General features: G+C 41.1%; 1 protein-coding gene across 4 annotated transcripts in view; it reads right to left on the bottom strand.

Annotated features, from left to right (window-relative positions):
- Positions 1-22,122, bottom strand: part of LOC149259810 (RNA-binding (RRM/RBD/RNP motifs) family protein) — an 87,119-nt gene that overhangs the window by 23,239 nt on the left and 41,758 nt on the right. For 3 of the 4 annotated variants that reach the window (XM_089419176.1, XM_089419185.1, XM_089419160.1), the window contains 4 exons: positions 19,735-19,841; positions 19,548-19,623; positions 19,312-19,384; positions 19,103-19,156 (listed from right to left, as the gene is read on the bottom strand). In XM_089419176.1, coding sequence (XP_089275302.1) covers positions 19,103-19,156; positions 19,312-19,384; positions 19,548-19,623; positions 19,735-19,841 — 310 coding nt within the window. The remainder of the gene's footprint in view (positions 1-19,102; positions 19,157-19,311; positions 19,385-19,547; positions 19,624-19,734; positions 19,842-22,122) is intronic. The other variant, XM_089419168.1, reaches the window with a different exon arrangement.

Raw genomic sequence — 22,122 nt, 5'->3', positions numbered from 1 at the left:
ATATCTTTTACTTCTTTGTAAAAGACTTGCTTGGCATTTATAACCACCCTTATCTTTTCTACCATGGAGTCAATGCCCTCATACAACTCTCCCAAATAGGCATATCTATGTCAAACATGCGTAGCAAATCCAAAATTAGCTCAATAAATGCTAAGACGTACTCCACCCAATCCCACCATTCATCGGCACAACCAATCTTTTCACTAATTATGCTCTTTCAAATTGGGACTGCCTCAATTGATTCCAAAAAGAATTGCATACCATTGATTGTAATGCTTCTTTCACCTGCATAACCCTTGTGATAAGCAAAACAAGTCTCAGCAACCTGCAAGTGCCAATGTTTCAATAAATTAAAAACCATAATTGATTGAATACCTATTATGATTCACAAATCATGACATTTGAGAATCCAATTTACATATTTGAATTTTGAGTCATAGAAATTAGAATTTATGAAACAAACTTTAAAGTTTAGGTACTTTATGGAGCTCCAACTTCGCAAATTCCCTGTAGATGCCTTGGGACACGTGGTGGTTTGTGATGAAGGCTTGAATTTCTTTTGCCTCTTCAAAAATATAACTCAAATCCACTCAATTTGCTTCTGCATCTTGCTCAATAGGAAGTTCAATGAATGTAAAGCACAAGAGGTCCAAAAGATGTGCTAATATTTGCCTTCAATAATTAGACATACTGTTCTACACACCATTGCATTATGAGTTATTACTTACACAACATTTTTTGGCCCCACCAATTCAATTGCTTCAATCAAGATGTCAACAATGAATTGGGAATATTTAAGCTGCCCCTCATAATCCATTGCCTTCAAAAAACATTGCCCCTTTTGGGATCTGAGCAATCACATTGATCAAAGACCTATTCCTTTGATCTTTCCATCCATTAGAAATGATGGCCACCCCTAAAATGCGCCATGAATTACGAAAGGGGCTTAATTTAGCCTCCAAATCTAACTTCTCAACATTCAACAATGTAGTGCAGACCTTTTCATATCCAAGGCTCTTGTACCCTTTTGGGGCTTCATTCACTACTTTGATCATCTTTGCCCAATAAGGAAATCACACACGGTTAGAGGGATGGTCATTTGCATAAATGCATTGACCTATAGCTACATCTACCTTCTCTCAAGCATCATTATTAAAACTAGTGTTGCGAAAATCGAGATATTATCGTAATAACAATAAAAAAATCGCGAGTTTTTGAAAATGCCGATATTATTGCCTGATTACTATGAAAAAAATTTCACAAAAAATCGTGAAATTATCGCGCTAACTTCAAATTATCGCGATAAGTTCATAATAATTGCGATTCGATCTGATATTATCGTGGGGGTGACGCACGACGAGTTTTATAAGGCAAAAAATGAATTTTCTTTTTCATTTTGAACAGACAGTGGCAGCAACGTGGATTGGGAGCTGAGGAGGAGAAAAACCCTAGTGGATTAGGAGCTGAGGAGGAGAAAACCTTGGTGGATTGAGAGCTGAGGAGGAGAGGAACCCTGGAAGGCATCTACTAGGGCAGAGGAGGAGGAAGGTTGGAGATTTTAGCATCCCAAGCAAGAGAACTTCGTCTTTGGATCAAATTTCTCTAGCAAACCGTGGTTTCCAGGTATGGGCACCAAATTTGGCCATTTTGTTTTGGTTTTTTTCTTTTTTTTTGCTTGGGTTTCTATAACCCATTGTTTATCAAAGATTTTTTACTAGATCTGATGGTGTTTTTTTTTCATTTTTGTTGCATGGAGAGGAGAGAGTTCATTTTGGATTGAGTTGAGGTTTTTTTGTTTGTTAAATTGTCAAAAATTCAATGTGTTGTGTCATCATGTCATGTATGTAATTTTTTTTTAATTCTTGCAAGTTGTGTGGGCAGCATATGTCAGAGGGAGTTTATAGATTGAAGTATCACCTTGCAAAAATCTCTAGACGTGATGTAGGGCCTTGCGAAAATACAAATGCGGAAATCATCCGAAGAGCTATGAGATCATTGGAAGAATTAAAGCAATAGAGAGTGGCCAAAGCAGAAGTGAAGAAGCAACTAGCAGGGAGAGTGTTAGGCTCGGGTGAATATGGAAGTGACACTTGTTCTACTTCAACATCAATGTCTACAACCAACCCTATAGCTGCCTCATCATTTTTTGTTCCTAGAACCACGTCTGGTTCACAAACATCTATCATTTCAATGCTTAAAAAAATTGAGAAAGAACAAGCTAACAAGTTGTTGGGCAAACTTATTCTTTGGAGTGATATTCCTTTCAGCGTTGCAAGGAATTGTTGAGATTGCAACAAGATGATGGAGCTTAGTGAAAAGAGTCGCCTTCACTAAGTGGGCCCGCAGGCTATTTTTGGCGCAAGTCTATTTTTAGACTATGTCTATTTTTAGACATATGGATCATGTCTATGTTTATGGATGATTGATCAAGTTGGGAAAAATAGATGGACTTCTATTTTTGATGAAAGTGTGAGTGATCACAGTGTGAGTAATCAAGTCTATTTTTAGACTGGCTGTCAAAAATAGAAAAGTCAAATATTATTATCTCACAATAATATTTGGACTATAAACTTAATCTTATTCTCTTGGAGCACTTCAGTTTGAGCTACGGAAGTGGCACATGCAGCTGTCAGAAGGAAATTCGTTTTTCTTATGAGTCAGTTGAGTTGTTGCATGCATGACTTTAGTTAGAACTCAAGTGAGTTGAGTTTAGTGGACTGGAGGTACAGTTGATGGAGTTGTGTTCAGTTTAACTTAGTTAAACTGGTTGTAGTTAGTCTAACTGCAGATAGACTAATGATGAGTTGTTAAACTAATTATTAACTCATAATACAACTAAAGAATACATCAGTTAACTCAGTTGCATGTCAGTGCATGTTCAGTTCAACAGGGACAGGTGGTAGAGAATCAGATTGCTATCAGTTGTGACTATAGTTGTGCACCAGATCTTGCACAATCAAAGGATTGAGTATGCCAATGAGTTTGCTCACGTATTTGGCCCGCATTTTAGCCTTTGCTCACGTCCACAAAGAGTGAGTGACTATTTTGCAGGTGAAAATCGAGTTTGGGAAGCAATTCTCATCAGTTCTTGAGCAGGTATTGAGCAGTGGAGGCAGGCAAGCAGTGGAAGAGATTTGGAGATCAGATCTGAGCTGTATTGTGTGTAACAGAGGTGGAGATACTTGTGAGAAGTATTATGCTGTGTAATGTTACATGACTCAATCATTAATATACAGATAGTGTGGGGTTTTTAGCGAGATGCTTTCCCCGTGATACATACTGTGTTAATGTGTGAATGCTCTTGATGTTTTATTGTTATTGATGCTGCTATATTCTTGATCAACGTAGAGGAGCTTATGTATTGTGTATGTTTTCCGCATTAGTACATGATCAGGATAATCTCCATTGAATATGTGTTAAATTATTCAAAATTTCTACATGGTATCAAAGCGAGCTAGATAATTGTAGAAAAAGTTTCTACATGGTATCAGAGCTAGATAATTGTAGAAAAAGTTTCTACATGGTATCGGAGCAGCTTGATTTGTAGAAGAGATTTTTACAGGATATCAAGCGAGGGTTGATCGAAAGCAGTTGAGTTGGTTGCTGGTGGAATTCGAATTTGCAGCAGTGTTTTCTTGGTGACAACGCAGCAATGTCTTTCAACGGATTGCGATTGGAGTATGCTCTTGAGGGCAGCTCAAACTATATTGCATGGAAGGACAGGATGGAGGCAGTATTGGATGATAACGGGCTGAAGGAATTCATAGATACGGATATCCCAAAGCCTACTGATGCTACTCAAGCTGATGCTTGGCAAAAGAAGATCGCAAAATGTCGAAGAATTCTGTTGGAGGGCGTGAAGGATCACATTGTGTCCAGCCTCCATGGAAAGGCTACTCCATATTTGATGTGGAAATCATTAACAGAATTATTCCAAAGCAAGAGCGATCAGAGGAAGCTGGCGCTCAAAGATAAACTCAGAAACATCAAATGCGAGAAGGGAGACAGTATTCCCAAGTATCTCACGAAGTTCACTCAGTGTCGAGATGAGCTGGGAAGTGTGGGGGTTACTGTCGATGATGAGGACTTGGTGAGCTTGGCTCTCCTTGGTCTTCCGAAGAGTTGGCATTCCTATCAGGACTCTGTCAATGGTCGGGAGAAGTTGCCAGGATGGGAAAGACTATGGTCAGATCTTGTGCAGGAGGAGATCAGGCGGAGTACCAGGGACGGATCTTCGTCAAAGGGAGCTGATGAAGAGAATTGTGCTTTGGCTGCCAAAGCAAAGAAAGGGAAGAGCAAGAAAGCTTCTCAGTCTGGTGCGAAAGGCAAGAAGCAGGATATGTCCAAGGTGAAGTGTTTTCACTGTCACCAGCATGGACACTATGCCACAAATTGTCCGCAGAAGAAGAAGAACAAGCAAGCTGCTGGATCTGCAGGGGGAGAGGCTTTAGCTTCTCAGTTTGAGCTTGATTTTTCATTGATCGCATGCTTGGTTTCAAGTGTGATGGGATCAGTGTGGTTTCTGGACAGTGGTGCGTCTTTTCACATGACGGGAGATAGAGATTTGTTCTCTGATCTGGAGGACAAAGATCTTGGAGTGCACATCGAGATGGGCGATGATGGTAGATACAGTGCGACCGGTATCGGTACCATTTCCTTTGAGAGGGAGTCTGGTAAACCCTTTGTATTGAAGGAAGTCATGCATGTTCCAGGATTGAAGAAGAATCTCATCTCAGTGGTGATGTTAGAAGACAAGGGGTATGATGTTGTTTTCAGCGAGGGAAAGGCCTTCCTGCGCAGCAAGACAACTGGTGAGACCCGGAAGATAGGGGTTCGAGTGAGGAACCTTTATCAGTTGCATGTAGATGGATGCGCAGCAATGGCAGGCAAGGCAGAAGGATTGGTGAGCCGGGATGATGGCGAGTTGTGGCACAGGAGATTGGGTCACCTTCACCATGGAGCCTTGAAGATACTGCAGCAGATCACTACAGGGCTTCCTAAAGGCACACTTGCGCAGTCAGATCAATGCAAGGGGTGTACTTTGGGGAAGTTTGTGAAAGCCACCTTTCACGAGAAGGATAGTCGCGCCACGACGATCCTTGAGAGAATTCACACAGACGTGTGTGGACCTTTCTCAGTTGCTTCGACAGCAAAACACAGGTATTATGTGATTTTTGTTGATGATTTCTCTCGTAAGTGCTGGATCTTCTTCATGCAGAAGAAGAGCGAGACATATTCAAAGTTCTGTGAATTCAAAGCACTGGTCGAGAAGGAGTCGGGGAAGAAGGTGAAGGCTCTTAGGAGCGATAATGGTGGTGAATACATCTCGGACGAGTTCAAGGATTTCTGCAAGGCAGAAGGGATTCGTAGAGAGCTCATAGCTCCCCATAACCCACAGCAGAACGGGGTAGCTGAGCGGAAGAACAGAACGATTGTGGGTGCTGCACGGGCAATGTTGCATGATCAGGGCCTACCCCTTCACTTGTGGGCGGAAGCATGCAATACAGCAGTTTATGTGCAGAACCGTTGTCCTCATAGGATACTTGGCATGAGTACACCCGAGGAGGCTTATTCTGGTAAGAAGCCTGATCTTTCTCATTTGAGGATTTTTGGTGCTAACGTTTACATGCATGTGACGAAGGATGCCAAAAAGAAGTTGGAGCCGACTGCAGAGGTTGGGATATTTGTGGGGTACACTTATACGCCCCACAACTATCGTGTGTATTTGCCAGACAGTGGTAAAACTGTTGTGCGACGGGATATAAAATTTCAGGAGGAGAAAGCCATGAAGTGTTCGCTTGAGAGGGAGCTACACTTGCATGCAGATGAGGAGCTATTAGTTCCTAAGGATGAGCTTCAGGACGTGGATCAGCCACAGGACGAGGTTCATGGAGTGGAAGAGACCACTCATGCAGCGCCAACCATCAGAGGGCGAAAGCGCTTGACAGAAGCTGAGCGACTGGCTCAAGATGCAGAGAAAGTTGTAGGACCACCTACAGCCCAACGCAGGCAGAGACAGTCACCTGATCGGTACACTGAATACATGGCTCTTATGAGCAAGTGTGTTGTGACTGAGCCATCCTCTTTCGAGGAAGCTGTGGAGGATCCCGCATGGGTAGACGCCATGGTGGAAGAGTATGATTCTATTGTCAGAAACAGTGCATGGGAGATTGTTCCTAGACCGGAAGGGAAATCAGTGGTAGGTTCGAGATGGATCTACAAAGTTAAGCAGGCAGCTGACGGGAGTGTGGATAAGTACAAGGCAAGATTTGTTGCCCGAGGCTTTTCACAGATTGAGGGGATCGATTATGAGGAGACCTTTGCACCTGTCGCAAGGTATTCTTCCATACGGACGATTCTTGCTCTCTCAGCGCAGATGGGATGGCACATTCATCAGATGGATGTGAAGACTGCGTTCCTCAACGGAGTCATTGAGGAGGAGGTGTACATTGAGCAACCCGAAGGCTTTGAAGTCTTCAGCAGCGAGTCGAATGTGTGCAGGCTCAAGAGAGCGCTGTATGGGTTGAAGCAAGCACCACGTGCTTGGTACACACGGATAGACAGCTATTTCACAGGACTTGGATTCTCCAAGAGCGAGGCGGATCCGAACCTATACCAAATTGTGGTGGAGGGTAAGTTGCTTATCATTGTACTGTATGTTGATGATTTGATTCTAACGGGTGATGAGCTGTTGATACTGTCATGCAAGAAGGATCTTGCTACAGAGTTTGAGATGAAGGATTTGGGCCTCCTTCACTATTTCCTAGGATTGGAAATATGGCAGCGCAGTGGTGGACTGTTTGTTTCTCAGGGCAAGTATGCTCGGGAGATACTGGAGAAGTTCAACATGCATGGCTGCAAGCCTGTTGATACTCCTCTTCCTGGAGGTTGGAGGAAGGAGGATGCCACTTCGGGAGAAGAAGTGGATGCCACTGTTTATCGACAGTTGGTGGGGTCGCTGATGTATTTGGTCAATACACGACCTGATATATGCTATGCAGTTAACCAGCTTTCACAAGCTATGGTTAAGCCTACCAAGCTCTTCTGGAAGGCGGGCAAGCATGTATTGCGCTACTTGAGAGGCACATCGGGATATGGTTTGTGGTACAGACAGGAGGATGAGGTGAAGCTATGTGGCTTCACGGATGCAGATTGGGCAGGGAGCCCAACAGACAGAAAGAGCACATCAGGAGGGGTCTTCAGTATCGGATCGACAGCAGTTTCTTGGTACAGCAGGAAGCAGAGATCTGTGGCACTCAGTTCAGCGGAGGCCGAGTATATGGCAGCAAGTTTGGCTGCATGCGAGGCTATATGGATGAGGAAGATCCTGGTTGGTTTGTTCGGTTCTCATTTGGATCCTACTGTGATTTACTGTGATAACCAGAGTTGCATTAAACTCTCGGCTAATCCTGTATTTCATGATAGATCTAAACATATTGACATCAGGTACCATCATATCAGAGATTGTGTGCAGCGGAGGATCATGTTACTTTCGTACATTCCAACGGAGGATCAGGATGCTGATATTCTGACGAAGGCTCTCACCAGGAGCAAATTCGAGTACCACCGAGGCAGGATAGGGGTTGCTGATAATCCATATCTTGTCGAGAGGGAGTGTTGAGATTGCAACAAGATGATGGAGCTTAGTGAAAAGAGTCGCCTTCACTAAGTGGGCCCGCAGGCTATTTTTGGCGCAAGTCTATTTTTAGACTATGTCTATTTTTAGACATATGGATCATGTCTATGTTTATGGATGATTGATCAAGTTGGGAAAAATAGATGGACTTCTATTTTTGATGAAAGTGTGAGTGATCACAGTGTGAGTGATCAAGTCTATTTTTAGACTGGCTGTCAAAAATAGAAAAGTCAAATATTATTATCTCACAATAATATTTGGACTATAAACTTAATCTTATTCTCTTGGAGCACTTCAGTTTGAGCTACGGAAGTGGCACATGCAGCTGTCAGAAGGAAATTCGTTTTTCTTATGAGTCAGTTGAGTTGTTGCATGCATGACTTCAGTTAGAACTCAAGTGAGTTGAGTTTAGTGGACTGGAGGTACAGTTGATGGAGTTGTGTTCAGTTTAACTTAGTTAAACTGGTTGTAGTTAGTCTAACTGCAGATAGACTAATGATGAGTTGTTAAACTAATTATTAACTCAGTTGCATGTCAGTGCATGTTCAGTTCAACAGGGACAGGTGGTAGAGAATCAGATTGCTATCAGTTGTGACTATAGTTGTGCACCAGATCTTGCACAATCAAAGGATTGAGTATGCCAATGAGTTTGCTCACGTATTTGGCCCGCATTTTAGCCTTTGCTCACGTCCACAAAGAGTGAGTGACTATTTTGCAGGTGAAAATCGAGTTTGGGAAGCAATTCTCATCAGTTCTTGAGCAGGTATTGAGCAGTGGAGGCAGGCAAGCAGTGGAAGAGATTTGGAGATCAGATCTGAGCTGTATTGTGTGTAACAGAGGTGGAGATACTTGTGAGAAGTATTATGCTGTGTAATGTTACATGACTCAATCATTAATATACAGATAGTGTGGGGTTTTTAGCGAGATGCTTTCCCCGTGATACATACTGTGTTAATGTGTGAATGCTCTTGATGTTTTATTGTTATTGATGCTGCTATATTCTTGATCAACGTAGAGGAGCTTATGTATTGTGTATGTTTTCCGCATTAGTACATGATCAGGATAATCTCCATTGAATATGTGTTAAATTATTCAAAATTTCTACATGGTATCAAAGCGAGCTAGATAATTGTAGAAAAAGTTTCTACATGGTATCAGAGCTAGATAATTGTAGAAAAAGTTTCTACAGGAATAATTCATTTTTCCAGCCTGTTGTTGATGCTATTGTAACTGTTGGCCCAGGGTACAAAATCCCTTCTTATGATGACTTTAGAGGCCGCATTCTTCAAGATGAAAACGTTGATTGGAGGAGTTTAAGGCATCATGGGCACAAACAGGTTGATATGTGATGTCAGATGGTTGGACCAACCAAAAGGGGAGAACCCTTGTAAACTTCTTGGTTAGTTGTCCCAAGGGGACAATGTTTATGAAATCTGTTGATGCATCTTCACATATCAAAGATGCAAAAACTTTATGTCATTTGTTGGATGTGTTTATTTTGGAGGTGGGTGCAGAACATGTTGTCCAAGTCATAACGGACAATGCTGCAAATTATGTTGTTGTTGACAGGATGCTTATGGAGAGGCATCCTACTTTATTTTAGACACCTTGTGCTGCACATTGTATTGATTTGATGTTGGAGGACATAGGAAAAATTTCCTTTGTCAAAGATATTGTTGACTCATCAAAAAACATTACAAAATTTATATATAATCATACATTTGTGCTTAGCTTAATGAGAAAATTCACAAACAACAAGGAGTTGGTGCGCCCCGCCATTACACAGTTCGCCACCAGTTTCATATCTCTTCAATCCCTCTTCTATGTGGGGATGTGAAGAGAATGTTTCTTTCAGAGGAGTGGTGTGCTTTGACAATGAGCCGTAAACCAGAGGGAGAGGCCATATGCAGATTAGTTTCATACCAGGAAGACTTCTGGGCAGGAGTGCAGGAGGTGTGCACCATTATTGAACCTTTGGTAAAGGTTCTTCGATTAGTTGATAGTGAGAAGCCCGCAATGGGCTATTTGTATGAGGCCATGGACAGGGCCAAAGAATCCATTCGGGCCTACTATGATAATAAGGGAGATGAGGGGTTTCAAAAACAACTCCTCCTATGGGAAGTGATTGATGAACGATGGAACAACACACTCCATCGTCTCATTCATGCTACAGGAATCTACCTGAACCCCGCATTTTCTTACCCATGTGGGTTCGTATTTAATGTTGAGATCATGGATGGATTCTTAACCTGTGTTCAGAGGATGGTGCGATCTCCAACAAAACGTGCAGAAATCTCCAAAGAAATAAAGATATACAGGATGGCAAGTGGCACATTTGGCATTGAGATGGTTGTGACTGATAGGACAACTAAAATGCCAGGTATTTTTTAATTTGTTTCAAATTTCATCGTCTCTTCAAGTTCATAACTTCATACTTTGCTTCGACTTTCAAATTTCATTTTTTTCTAATGTTTATTTATAATTTTATTTGTAATTTTGTTGTAGATGCATGGTGGAGAATCTATGGTGCCAGGGTACCCCATCTGCAAAAGCTTGCCATTCGAATCCTCAGCCAAACATGTAGCTCCTCAAGATGCAAGCACAACTAGAGTGTATTTGAAAAAATACACAACAAGAAGCGCAACAGGTTAAACTTAAAACTTAAAATATTGCAAATTTCCAATTAATTTTTTGAATTCATTAAACAATATTTTTTTTATAATTATTATTTTATGATCTTTGTACAGGTTGGAGTCCCAGCGACTTAATGACATGGTCTACGTCTACTATAATCTTCGATTGTGGGTGAGGCAACTTGAGAGGATACCTGATATGGATGCCATCTCATTGGATGGGATTGACACCACTACTACATGGAGGGTTGAGGCCGAGAGGCCTCTCATGGAATTTGCCAATGATTGGTTAGAGCAGGAAGTACTGGAAGGCGTAGAGGGGGAGGAGGAGGAAGTGACACCACCTACCCGGGCTACCCCTGCCACCAGTAGAGGACGTGGTCTACCTCCTCTAGCTCCTACTTCTTCAGGTTCTAGAGCACAGCAGAGTCCACTACCAACTCCACCGGCATCTACATCTAGAGGGAAAGGAAAAGCTATTGCATTTTTAAGCAAGAGGGGCAGAGGAAATCAGTGGTATTAGACTTTAGTTATTTGGTTCATTTCATTGTATATGACATTATGACTCATGATATGAGATGCATTATTATATTTTTTGTTAATATTTTGAGGCTGAGTTGGGAATCAGGAGTCAGGACTTACTATTTAGGACATGATTCGATGTTATGTGTGATGTAGCACTAGAAATGATATTACACATCTTATATATTAGTTCTTTTATCATATTTATGTGTCAATGTATTTATTTTATGTTGTAGATGCTTTAGATATTAAAAATTTGAAAAAAAAAATGAATATTTTTGTATTTTATGATTTTTCCTGATTTTTTCCCGATTTTTACGATCTTTTCCCAATTATTTTCGTCGCCGATATTATCCCGATAACGATTTTCGCAACATTGATTAAAAATCTTTTCAAATAGTCCCAACTTAGACCGCTTTGAACCAAGGTTGCAAATTCCATAAGAGGGAAGTGGAGGCTTTGATGAAGATGTTCCCAACCTTGTTGGTTGTTTGAATTGAGAGGCAAGATTTGCCTCATTTAAACTTTTTCCCTTTGTCTCATTCTCTTTAGGTGGGCCAGTGCATATTCGAATCTCGTTGCCTCTTAACCCAAGTAAATTTGCTTTAACCGGGGTGCATGATCCCTTAAACTCCTTTTGACACTAACTGTAAACCCATGCCAATGATCTGCCTCCTTGGATCTTCCCTACAATAGTTACATATTTCCAAACTGGTGACTTTGGATCAACTTTAGGGGCAGATTCAATTTCATGTTCCTCATTATGAATGGATGAACTTGAAGTTGCCATGATGATGATGTAAATCGAAACTACAAAATAAAATAAAACAAAATTCTTGAAATTAGAAGAGCAATTGTGCAGGTAATAACTAATAAGTCTTCCATCAAAGACCACATTATCAAATTTGTCCGAAACTGGATGCTTACATTACAAATAACAAGTACTTATCCAAAATCTTGTACTTAAAATAAATACAAAAATAAAAGGTAACATAATCAACCAATGCTCGTAACCTACAAATGGAAGAATCAAAAAATCCTTGAAATTAGAAGATGTTAAAATTGACAACTAGACCCAAACTCCATGTGGGTCACCTTATTTATGGCAACTGATATTTTTCTTGGATTCCTCTCTTCGAGAGGTGTAGGATTGATCTAAAGATCATCCGATTCCAACATTTATTTATGGAGATATGAATTTATTTGTATTATTTGACAAATTGTCAAGGTCAGCCAGCAAGCAAATTACGCCAACTCAACCTCAACGTTGTATTATAAATAGGAGAGTCTTCAAGTCATTTTAGAAACACTCATCTCTTGTGATCTCTCTCCACTCATTTGGGTTTTGGTGGAAAGAGAGGTCTAAAGAAAAGAGCCCTAATCACAGTCTTAAGGAGAAGCCCTATATGCTGTCCTAAAGGAGTTCTAGTCGCAGTCAAGGAAGGTCTGATGCAGCCCTATATCCGCAGTTGAAGGAGGCTCCTATACGCTGTCTAGAGGAAGCCTAGCCGCAGTCATGAAGCCCTAGCTGCAATCAATGAAGCCTAGTCGCAGTAGCCCTAGCAGAAGTCTTGTAAGGAGGTATGGCCGCAGTTTAAAAGGAGACCTATTAGCTGTCAAGGGAAGCACCAATACGCAGTATAAAGAAGCCCTTAACCTGCTGTCTAAAGGAGGCCCTAACTACAGTTAAGAAAGGCCTAATACGCAGTCAAGGGAAACATCTAATTTGCAGCCAAGGAGAGACCCTAACGCAACTAATTGAAGCCTGTTGACAACATGAAGAAGACTAGATGGACAACGTGGAAATATTTGTTTGTAGGTGACAGTATGGAAAATAAGCCAGCCTTAAGGCTTGAATTAAAGGGTTGTTAGCAAGGCTGGAAGTTACAGTCATAAGGTGAGACTGTGTGTTGAAGAAGTTTGCCCTCAGACTTAGATCATATCTTTGTAGGGCTCATTTCACATGCAAATTGGGTGCTAGCATTAAGTCGAGTTATTGCAATCATATAATAATGCATTGATGATGTTTGTGTAATTGTCTTGAGGACATTTACTACAGTGTTGCTATGTGTTAGGCCATAGGCCATAGCATCATAGCAAGGGTTTCTTAGAGCTGCTCTCTTACGACTGTTTGAAGATTATGAAGTTTAGGATAACTTTGGGTGCCCTTATCAGATCAGCCATTCATCACAGTCAAGGGAGTTCAGGGCTGCATTTTGTGCCCTAACTAGAATTGTTGGAGCAAATAGCAATTGGAGGAATGTTGCATCAAGATATGCTACAGCACTCTTAATGATTAAAGACTATCATAATGATGTACTTTCTACTGTTGTCATAAAATGTCAGATTTGTATATTTGTACTATCTCTCTCTGCTGAATTATTGAAGAATATAAGAAGAATTGATCAAGGGTTTCCCCACATTGGGGTTTGTCCCTAGCTGTTGCCACATCTTGTGTACTCTTGTCTTGCCTTGTCTTCTACTGTTTATGTTTATGTTCTATCTGCACTTTACTATCATGCTGATGTGATCGCTAATCTGAATATTGACATTGAGCTAATATCAAAAATTGAAGTAAATTGCTCTAAGCATAGAACATACCTACATTTAACAGAAAAGCCCTCAAGTGGAACCCGTAAGTAGAAACCTTGTGACTCCTAGCCCCTAATCTAGGAGAACAACTCCTTAGCAACAAAGGTGGGGTTGGAAATGGGATGGCAACTTTTAAGTCAAAGAAACCTACAGAGTAGCAACAAGCTAGGAAAACTCAAGCAAATCGCATCTTTGACCCAAGGTGTGAAATCCTAAACTCTAGCCAAAGTATCCACATTCATTTGGTTGTTAGTGAATAGAAAAACCCTTACCTGGGATAAAATAGTCTCTTCTAATTTAGAAATTCTTGAAATTGAAAACTTACCAATGCCATTGGCAGCTAGCCCGCTATGCGTATTTGCCCTCCAATTCGTTACTCTAGTCTCCAAGCAGTGACCGATAACTCCACCTCCAAGCAGCGATGTGTGGCCTCCAACAGCGATTGCCTCCAACTCCAAATCTCCACGCAGCTGCCAACGATGGGCGGTGCTCACAGTGCTCAACAAAAAAGGCATGAATCGAATGGAAATAGGGTTACATAGGTCAAGAGTGGGTCAAGCCCTCAACATTGATCTTTCTCGACTTCTCCCGATGAAAAAAAAAAGTGACTCTGTTCCCGGCATTTATCTTTTGCGAATGGATCCGTTTCTGGAAATCCGCAAACGGATCATGAATTTCGTGATCCATTTGCAGATTTCCGGAAACGGATCCAAAAAAATTTAAAGCCTCCAAAAAAGGTTCCCTAACTAGATCCAAAGTTTCCGAAATACTGATATAGATCAAATACATTTTGACAGCGTTTCACGACAGATCGTACCCATTTACATTTCGGAAACCAAGAACAACGTTTCAGGCAATTTCTCCATACGTTTCTAGTAACTTAGGTTTGGCCATCACTTCCTTCTTCATGAGAGATGCCAATTGCTATAGAGTTGTAGGCAAAGCCACAACATCCTTGAAAATATCCCAACGATCATTCCTTTTTCTTAAGAGTGTAACCCTAACTTTCCATGAGAAGAAATTGGAGGCGGCATCCACTCATCCTCAAATCTAATGCTCGTTGAGGCCATCTAAATATCTAATGCACAAACTCTCAAATCTGATAATTAGTCCTTCAAAATAAATATTTAAACCCTTTAATTGTTGGTCCTTCTTCCCAGCAATTGACTTACTGATGCAAACCCCTAAGATCTGAATCATAGAAATAGATCTGATACCATGTGTACTTTTCAAGCCTAGGTGACTGTTGTCCTAATGTCCTCTCATTAAATAACTCAAAAACAGAATTTATTTAACAACAGAAAATTAAATTTCTAAAAATGGCATCAATCACACAGTAGCTGAAAAATAAACAATGAAAGAAATAAAGCACATATACGGATTTTTCCTTCTAATCAGTTTTTCATACCTTTGATCAAAGCTTACATAAACTGCTTGAACCAGCACTTGTATGATTAATAACATCACCTCAAACAGTAAGAGAGGGTACAGATACAGCACTATGGATTGCAAGAGAGGCTACAGCTACAGCAATACGGATTGCTCTAATTATGCCTTTCCTGGATACTAATCATGTTGATTTTTAGTAGCATCAGATGTGCTCTAGCCATGAAAATTGGTGGAGAGGCTAAGGCACATGAGATCTCCAAGACCCAGAAATCGTTTGGAAAAATTCCACCCGGATTGCAGCGACAAAAGAGGATTGGAGAGGAGTGATTCAACAGTTGGCCAGAGGATTTCCGAGAGGGAAATCAGGACTCAGAGGGAGTCTAGAGAAGAGAAGCAGAGATGGCAGTAAACGGATTGAGGGATCAGAACAGATTGGATGGGGCTTCCAATTTTGTCATCTAGAAGGCCAGGATCCTGGCAATCCTGGATAAACATCGCATCAAGGACTATGCCTTGAAAATAGTAGTTGTCCTAGTTGACCCTGATGCTAATGAGAAGTATGAGGAGGCCCAGGCGAAGGTGAAATGCATGATCCTAGACGAGGTCAAGGATCATGTAATACCACATATTGTTGAGAAGTCAACAGCAACGGTGATGTGGGAGACTCTGACCACCTTACACCAAGGCTCTTCCGCGCAGCAGAAGATGTTATTGGAGAATCAGCTAAGGTCATATCATATGCAGAAAGGAGAGGAGATAGATCACTTCCCTCTCACATTGCAAGGAATTCGCGACCAGCTTACTTCCATGGGGTCTATACACCGGATCAAGATTTTATGGTCAGCATTGCTCTGAATGCAGTCTTCGAGGACTGGGAGACGTTTGTCAAAGCATTTTGGGCAAAGCGACTCTCCCCAGTTGGGAGGAGATGTGGGCGGCTCTTTGACGGGAAGAGATCAGAAGGTTGACCAAGGCGGAGAGTAGTGGTAAGGGAGTTCGAGTCAAGAAAGAGGAGGAGGAGGATGTGGCTCTAGCATCTGCGGGACAGCAAGGGGTTCAGAAGAGGAAGAAGAAGGACATCTCCAAGGTCAAGTGCTTCAATTGTGGGGAGCTGAGACATTATGCATCTCAGTGCCCCAGGAAGAAAGGCAAGGGAGAAGCTTCTGACTCAAAGGCAGCTCCAGCAAAAAGAGAGAAGGATGTCGAGATTGATGACGATTGTGCCATGAGTGTTAATGCGCCTCTAGAGAAGAGGTGGGGAGATATAGAGTTGTACTCGAGAGGACTACATGCAGGGGCAGGATCCTTGAGTTGCCCAAACTCTTGGATCACATCCAGCTACGAGAGCCCTTAACGACAGTAGCATGATGACAGGTGTCGAGTGGAGCAAGGTGTGATGGAGCGGCAAGGCAGTGCTAGAACGCAGAAGTCTATAGCAACGCAATGGAGGTTGCAACAGTGCGAGAGGCACAGAAGAGGTGGCAGCAAAGGGAGCACAGGATAGTAGCAGAGGTAGCTTCAACATCACGAGGCTTCCAGACTGACCAAGATGTCAGTATTTGGGTGAAGTCAGTTACTTACTTCTCGGTAACTAAGTTGTAGTGCAACAATTTGCAGTGGAAGTGCTATGGGCAGCATGATGCAGCATGTTGAGAGGGAGTTGCAGTACAGATGTGGCAGTGGCTATGTCATGGGCAACAGTGCATGAAGCAGCAGTGCAGGGAATGTGAAGCAGTAGGCCAAGCATCAACACAAGTACTGATGCGGAAGATTAGTGTGATGTTTCTATGGTGAAGCATTACTAGAGCACATTCCTCACTAAGAGGGAGTGTTGATTTTTGGTAACATTGGATGTGCTCTAGCAATGAAATTGGTGGAGAGACCAAGGCACATGAGATCTCCAAGACCCAGAAATCGTTTGCAGAAATTCCACTCAGATGAAGAGATATTAAAATAATTAATATTTTTAATGGGGTTCCTAAGTCTAAACTTACGAAAATTAAAATATTAATGTGTATTAATATAAAATGGGTGAGAAAGTTCTAAGAGATGAGGATCAAGCCAAATCTAATCTTAATCGTTTATTAGGGACTTAATTTCGGTCGTTGAATCGTCAACAGGAAAAGTATAAGAGGAGGCTTGAGGGTCAGTTGGAGACACACCAAGAGAGATCAAGAATTCCATTTTTTGGGGCTAGGTTGCTAAGGAAATCGAGTTAGTGATCAGTTGCAGTGAGGGGCAGTTCAGCAAGAGGCTGAAGAATACATATCAAAGACGCAGAAAAAGTGTCGGAAGAGGCCGCAAAGAGCCTAGGAGGGCTGACGCAAAGGATAAGGAGGTCAACGCAGAGGATGCAGAAGCCGTAGAGGCAGACGCAAAGAACGCAGAGGTTGACGCAGAAAGCCATAGAGGCTAACGCAGAGGCTGACACAAAAAGCCACAGAGGCTAACGCAGAGGCTGACACAAAAAGCCACAGAGGCTAACGTAGACAACGCAGAGGGCTGTAGAGGTTAACGCTGGGCTGAAGAGGCTGCATTGTGGAGGTTCTGTGGGGCGGACTAAAGGCAGATCAGCCAGAAAAGGGTGACGCAATTCCAAAGGAGTGCTTGGAGCAGCTTTCACTGTGGGGTTGATCATCTAATTGTTGATTTGTTGGAATATATGTCTTCGGATAGAGGTACTACTGCCAAGAATATTCTCTAAAGGGTGAGCCATTTCTGGCACCCTAGTTGTATTCAGAAATCTTCTTAATAATAAAACCCTCATATATGCTGCACCCGTTTTCCCGCATCTGGGGACGATTGTCCAAAAATAACGGTGTCCCTTGTGTTGTCTCAGTTTATTTCGGTTGTTGATCTCTATATTTGTGAAGGCTGCAATTGTGTTTACTTCGATGTTTATGTTATTAAATAACTTGTTAATGTAAAGAAAAAGTAGGAAATAGTAAACCAGATATTGCAGTAGGAGTTTCTGTTGTGTTAGATTCAGAAATTTTCACAAATCACTCTCTCTCCTCCCAACAATGAAGCACACTCCAACAATCCACAGAAGCCAATAATGTACAGCAAGATCTGAAGGTGTACAGCTTGTGCATAAGGGAAAAGTCAGCTACAGTAATGGTCCAGACTGGAAAGGCCTACTAGTATTGTTTTGGTCTCTTAGCAGATATGCTCATTTTCTTCTTAATGCACTCTTCCTCTTGATTTTTGAGAGAAATTGATCTCCTGGATTTTTAGCCACCCGTATCTCAATCTTGAGGTGTATAGCTGAGATTAAATCCTAATCTAAGTCAATAATGTTCTAAACTTCTAGACCATTTCATTTAAATTCCTAGGACTAAGTCGACTTCAAAACATTAGACTTCACTTTTTATTTTTTATTTTTCAAGTGAAATTACAAGATGCATCCACTTCCTTCACATTCACACTGAAACATGTGCAAGAAGTTCCTGCCCAAGCTACATTTTTCAACATGTTATCCATCCATGAACATACACAATGCAAACTCATATGGCAAGAGGAACAAAATCCTATCATAAGAACATACCATTGAAGTAAGAGATTGTAATTACGAACATTACCTAGATTACAACCACAAGACATGACACTAAAACTATCATCAATGTTAGTACCAGAGTAAGGGAAGATGCCATCACTGCAACTAGGGGACTGACCCCAAAACCAACATCTAGAGTGGAAAGCTTTTGATGCAAGCAATGGTGAATAGATAGGAAGAAAAAGTCATTGTAATAATAGATGGTACATAAGTAATTATGGCATTTATCATCCTGGTAACTGAAACAATAAAGGGAGAGATTGTATTATTATGCATACCTGCTCGTTTATATGGGATGTGTATAGATTCTAGAAATATTGTGGGACAAATTTCTCATCTGTCAACCAATACACTAAGGTACCTAATAACTTGGATAACTTCAGTGGGGTTCCAACTTTCCAGTGTAAACAACAAATGTACGTCATGCTTCAGTTCATGGTATCTGTAAATGGCTTATGTGTTAACCAATACACTAATGGACCTAATAACATGGATAACTTCAAAGGGGTCCTTGTTGATTGGGTTTATCTCAGGTGGTTCGGATGAACAATTGTATCCCCAGCATCTGGGTTCAATTTCTGCAAGTGACATGTTGAACTCGTATTGAGAATATTATTGTAATGGCTTCGAGCGTTGTTGCTGTACAGCCTTGAGCCCTGAAGAAAAGAATATATTTCTCTTGCCTATGGGTTGGAGGGTGGAGTTCTTGGTTACAAGGAAGAAAAAAATAACTTCAGTGGGGTCCCAACTTTACAGCATAAGCAAAAAATGTACCTCATGTTTTAGCTCATCACGTCTCTGAACAGCTTCATCCAGTTCTTCCTTGACCTATCTCATTAGCACAGACAATAGAAATGAATATGTTTGAGCAACATACATAAGTATATATGTAAGACACGAGAATTTCACCTCACAGAAACTGAGAAGCAATCTTCTTATCAACAATTAAAATTTAATACTGAATTATCGTTTATAAATATAACCTTTTCCAGATCCTTCTCTTTCAATGTACTCGTCAGCTTTTGCTTGCTTGAATTTTCATCTATCTTTAAACTGCTGACAAATGATGGAAGAAGTTATTGTAACAATATTTTACCTGCTAATATTCGAAAGAATGATCCACTGCAGACTTTCATTATTATTGAGAAAATCAACCGAACACCTAAAATCATCAGAGAACAAAATAGAATGGACCTTCACAAATACTCATGAAGCATACCGTTCGTATCTCTTAGGGGAAGGAGACTCAGATGCATTACGCTTTTTGTCTGATGAACTGCCGGAATAGCTTCTTCCTAATAAACCAATATAACACCAACAATGAATTTAAATAAGTACGGAATAGATTCAAATAAAGTCAAGATGATGCTAATTCAGAAATTTGTAGCCAGAATAGAATGCTGCACCTCTTGGAGATCGGCCCCCCCTTTCACGTAGAGAACGTCTCACTGTTGAATTCAAATTTCTAGGAGATGGTTTCTGGTCCCTTGGAGAAGAAATACGGCGTGCAGTTCTGCATAAAATACAATACCATGGCCAATTTAAATTGGATGTCACAATTTTGAATGGACAAAAATGTTTAGCCACGATTTTAAGAAAATGGTCGTCTGCTCTCATTTACACAACAGGCTCAGCATGCATAGAATTGCAACTTGTTAGGTTTAACCAAGAAAATGGCAATTCAGAAAGCTTTTCTAGTGCGATAATGAAAGTAATGATAACACATGACCTTTAACGAGGACCACAATTCTCTTTTCCAAAATTGCCCACAAGAAAGCAGATGATCTCGGAAAGCTTAGACTAGCCTCTAGAAAGAAATATAGAAAACAATATGATGCCTTGGAAAGGTCCAACAATAACGATCCAAAAAGAGGATCATTGAATGACCAGCAATAAGAATAAACAACAAAAACAAACAAACAAAACGTGCAGCCAGGGTTTCTCCTACAAGGATGTCGTTGCCCGCAGAGGCAAGTCCCCACAGGGTAATGGCAGAGGTTCTGTAAAAGAAGACAGATGGGGTCAGGCCCAAGGAAAATGTCAGCACTAAAGATAAGGAGTAAGAAGACAAAAGCTAGGAACAAGGGACAATAAACAAAAGGGACCGTGCAGACCCAAAATGCAGATCACTCCTAGAGTAGTGTTAAACGATCCTGCACTGCAGACGCCCAGGGAACATATGGGGACTTACGCTATTATCTGAAAATTCATGGAATTATGGCCCACGGTGAAGGCTTTACAAATATGGATCAAGTAACACTAGAAACCCAGAGGAAGCATCGATCTTCATCTTAGGTCAAAGGGATTTTTCACCGTGGTGTTCTCAAGCATCAAAGACAAAGACAGAATATTCGAAGGAGGACCCTACTTTTATGCAGTAGTTGGCCTCTATATGCGGCCTTGGATGATGAACTTCGTTCCAGAGCGGGAGACTTTCACTTCGGTGCTTGTCTGGGTAAGGCTCTATTCTCTACCTCTTGATTACTGGCAAACTGAATCGCTTGCTGCCATTGGCAATAAACTAGGTAGTTTTGTTAAAGCTTCGGAAGCAACAAGACGAGGCAAATACACTTCCTATGCAAGGATCTGTGTAGAAATGGATCTATCAAGAGCCCTTCCGGATGAAGTCATCCTGGAAGTTTTTGATGAGGAATGGGTGCAAACTGTGGACTATAAGCATAGACCGTTCAAATGTCGTACATGCCACAAACATGGACACTTGTTCAGAGATTGCCCTATTAGTAGAGCAGACAACAAGAGCAAACCTAATGTAATGAAGGACACAGAAAACTTTCAGAAAACGGCAAGTAGAGGAAAAGGAGGCAAAAAAGGACCAAAGCAACATCGTAATGAGGGTCAAAAGGCCAGTCAAAATAGGTATCAAGCACTGGAAGAGAATGAAGAAATGGCTAATGAAGACCAATCTATGGAGGACGGCCCTAATGAAAAGGAAAAGGAAGTAAACTGCAACCCAACACAAGAGATTGGTAATAAGAAAGAAACTATGATGAGTGAAACAGAACTAGAGATGGATCAGGAAATGACCCAGAGTGAAACAGATTTGGAGGACAATGAACTTCAGGAAATTCTAGATAAGGAACACCTAGATCTGGAAGGGTTCTTGATGCAGAGAACCACGGGAGGGATAGATTCACTACCCCAAGAAGACTGCAAGGGGTTTACATAAAGGAAAAACCATTGACAAGCAGGAGTACAAAGGTGTGAAAACAATGAAATCAACTCCAGGATTAGCTACTAGAAATGCAGGAAAGAAGAGGGGTAGGAAAAAGCAAAAGGACCTCTTAATGGAGGGTGGAAAGCTAATGATAGACTCGGGTAAGATGAAAGACCTAACCAGTTACTCCTTTACAAATCTTTAAATATGAAGTTCACATCCTGGAATATCAGAAGTCTAGGTAGTAAAATAAAACAAAGAATGCTCAGTTATAGAATGAAACAAGAAATGTCAGATATGATCTTCATCCAGGAAACGAAATGTTCCATTTAGAAAATAAAACAAATTCATAGCAAATGGCTCAATAGATTTGAGTTTCTAGAGGTTAAAGCTGAAAACACAATGGGGGGCATTCTAACTCTTTGGAATCCCCAGAAAATCAGCATAATAGATGCAGAAGCATCCAAAAATTACTTATCAGTGGTCATTCAACCAGTGGGGGTTTTAGAAACCTTCCTGGTCACAAATGTTTATGGCCCTCAAAGAATAGAGGACAAACTCAAATTGCTAGAATCCCTAAGAGATCTCAGGAACAGACAGGTTGGGATTCCTTGGATCA

Source organism: Pinus tabuliformis, chromosome 6 (genome assembly GCF_031772625.1).
Source record: "Pinus tabuliformis cultivar Carrire ecotype Pingquan chromosome 6, CPIR1, whole genome shotgun sequence".
Taxonomy (NCBI): Eukaryota; Viridiplantae; Streptophyta; class Pinopsida; order Pinales; family Pinaceae; genus Pinus; species Pinus tabuliformis.
The sequence above is the reverse complement of the archived record's forward strand: the minus strand, read 5'-3'. Positions and strand labels throughout refer to the sequence as shown.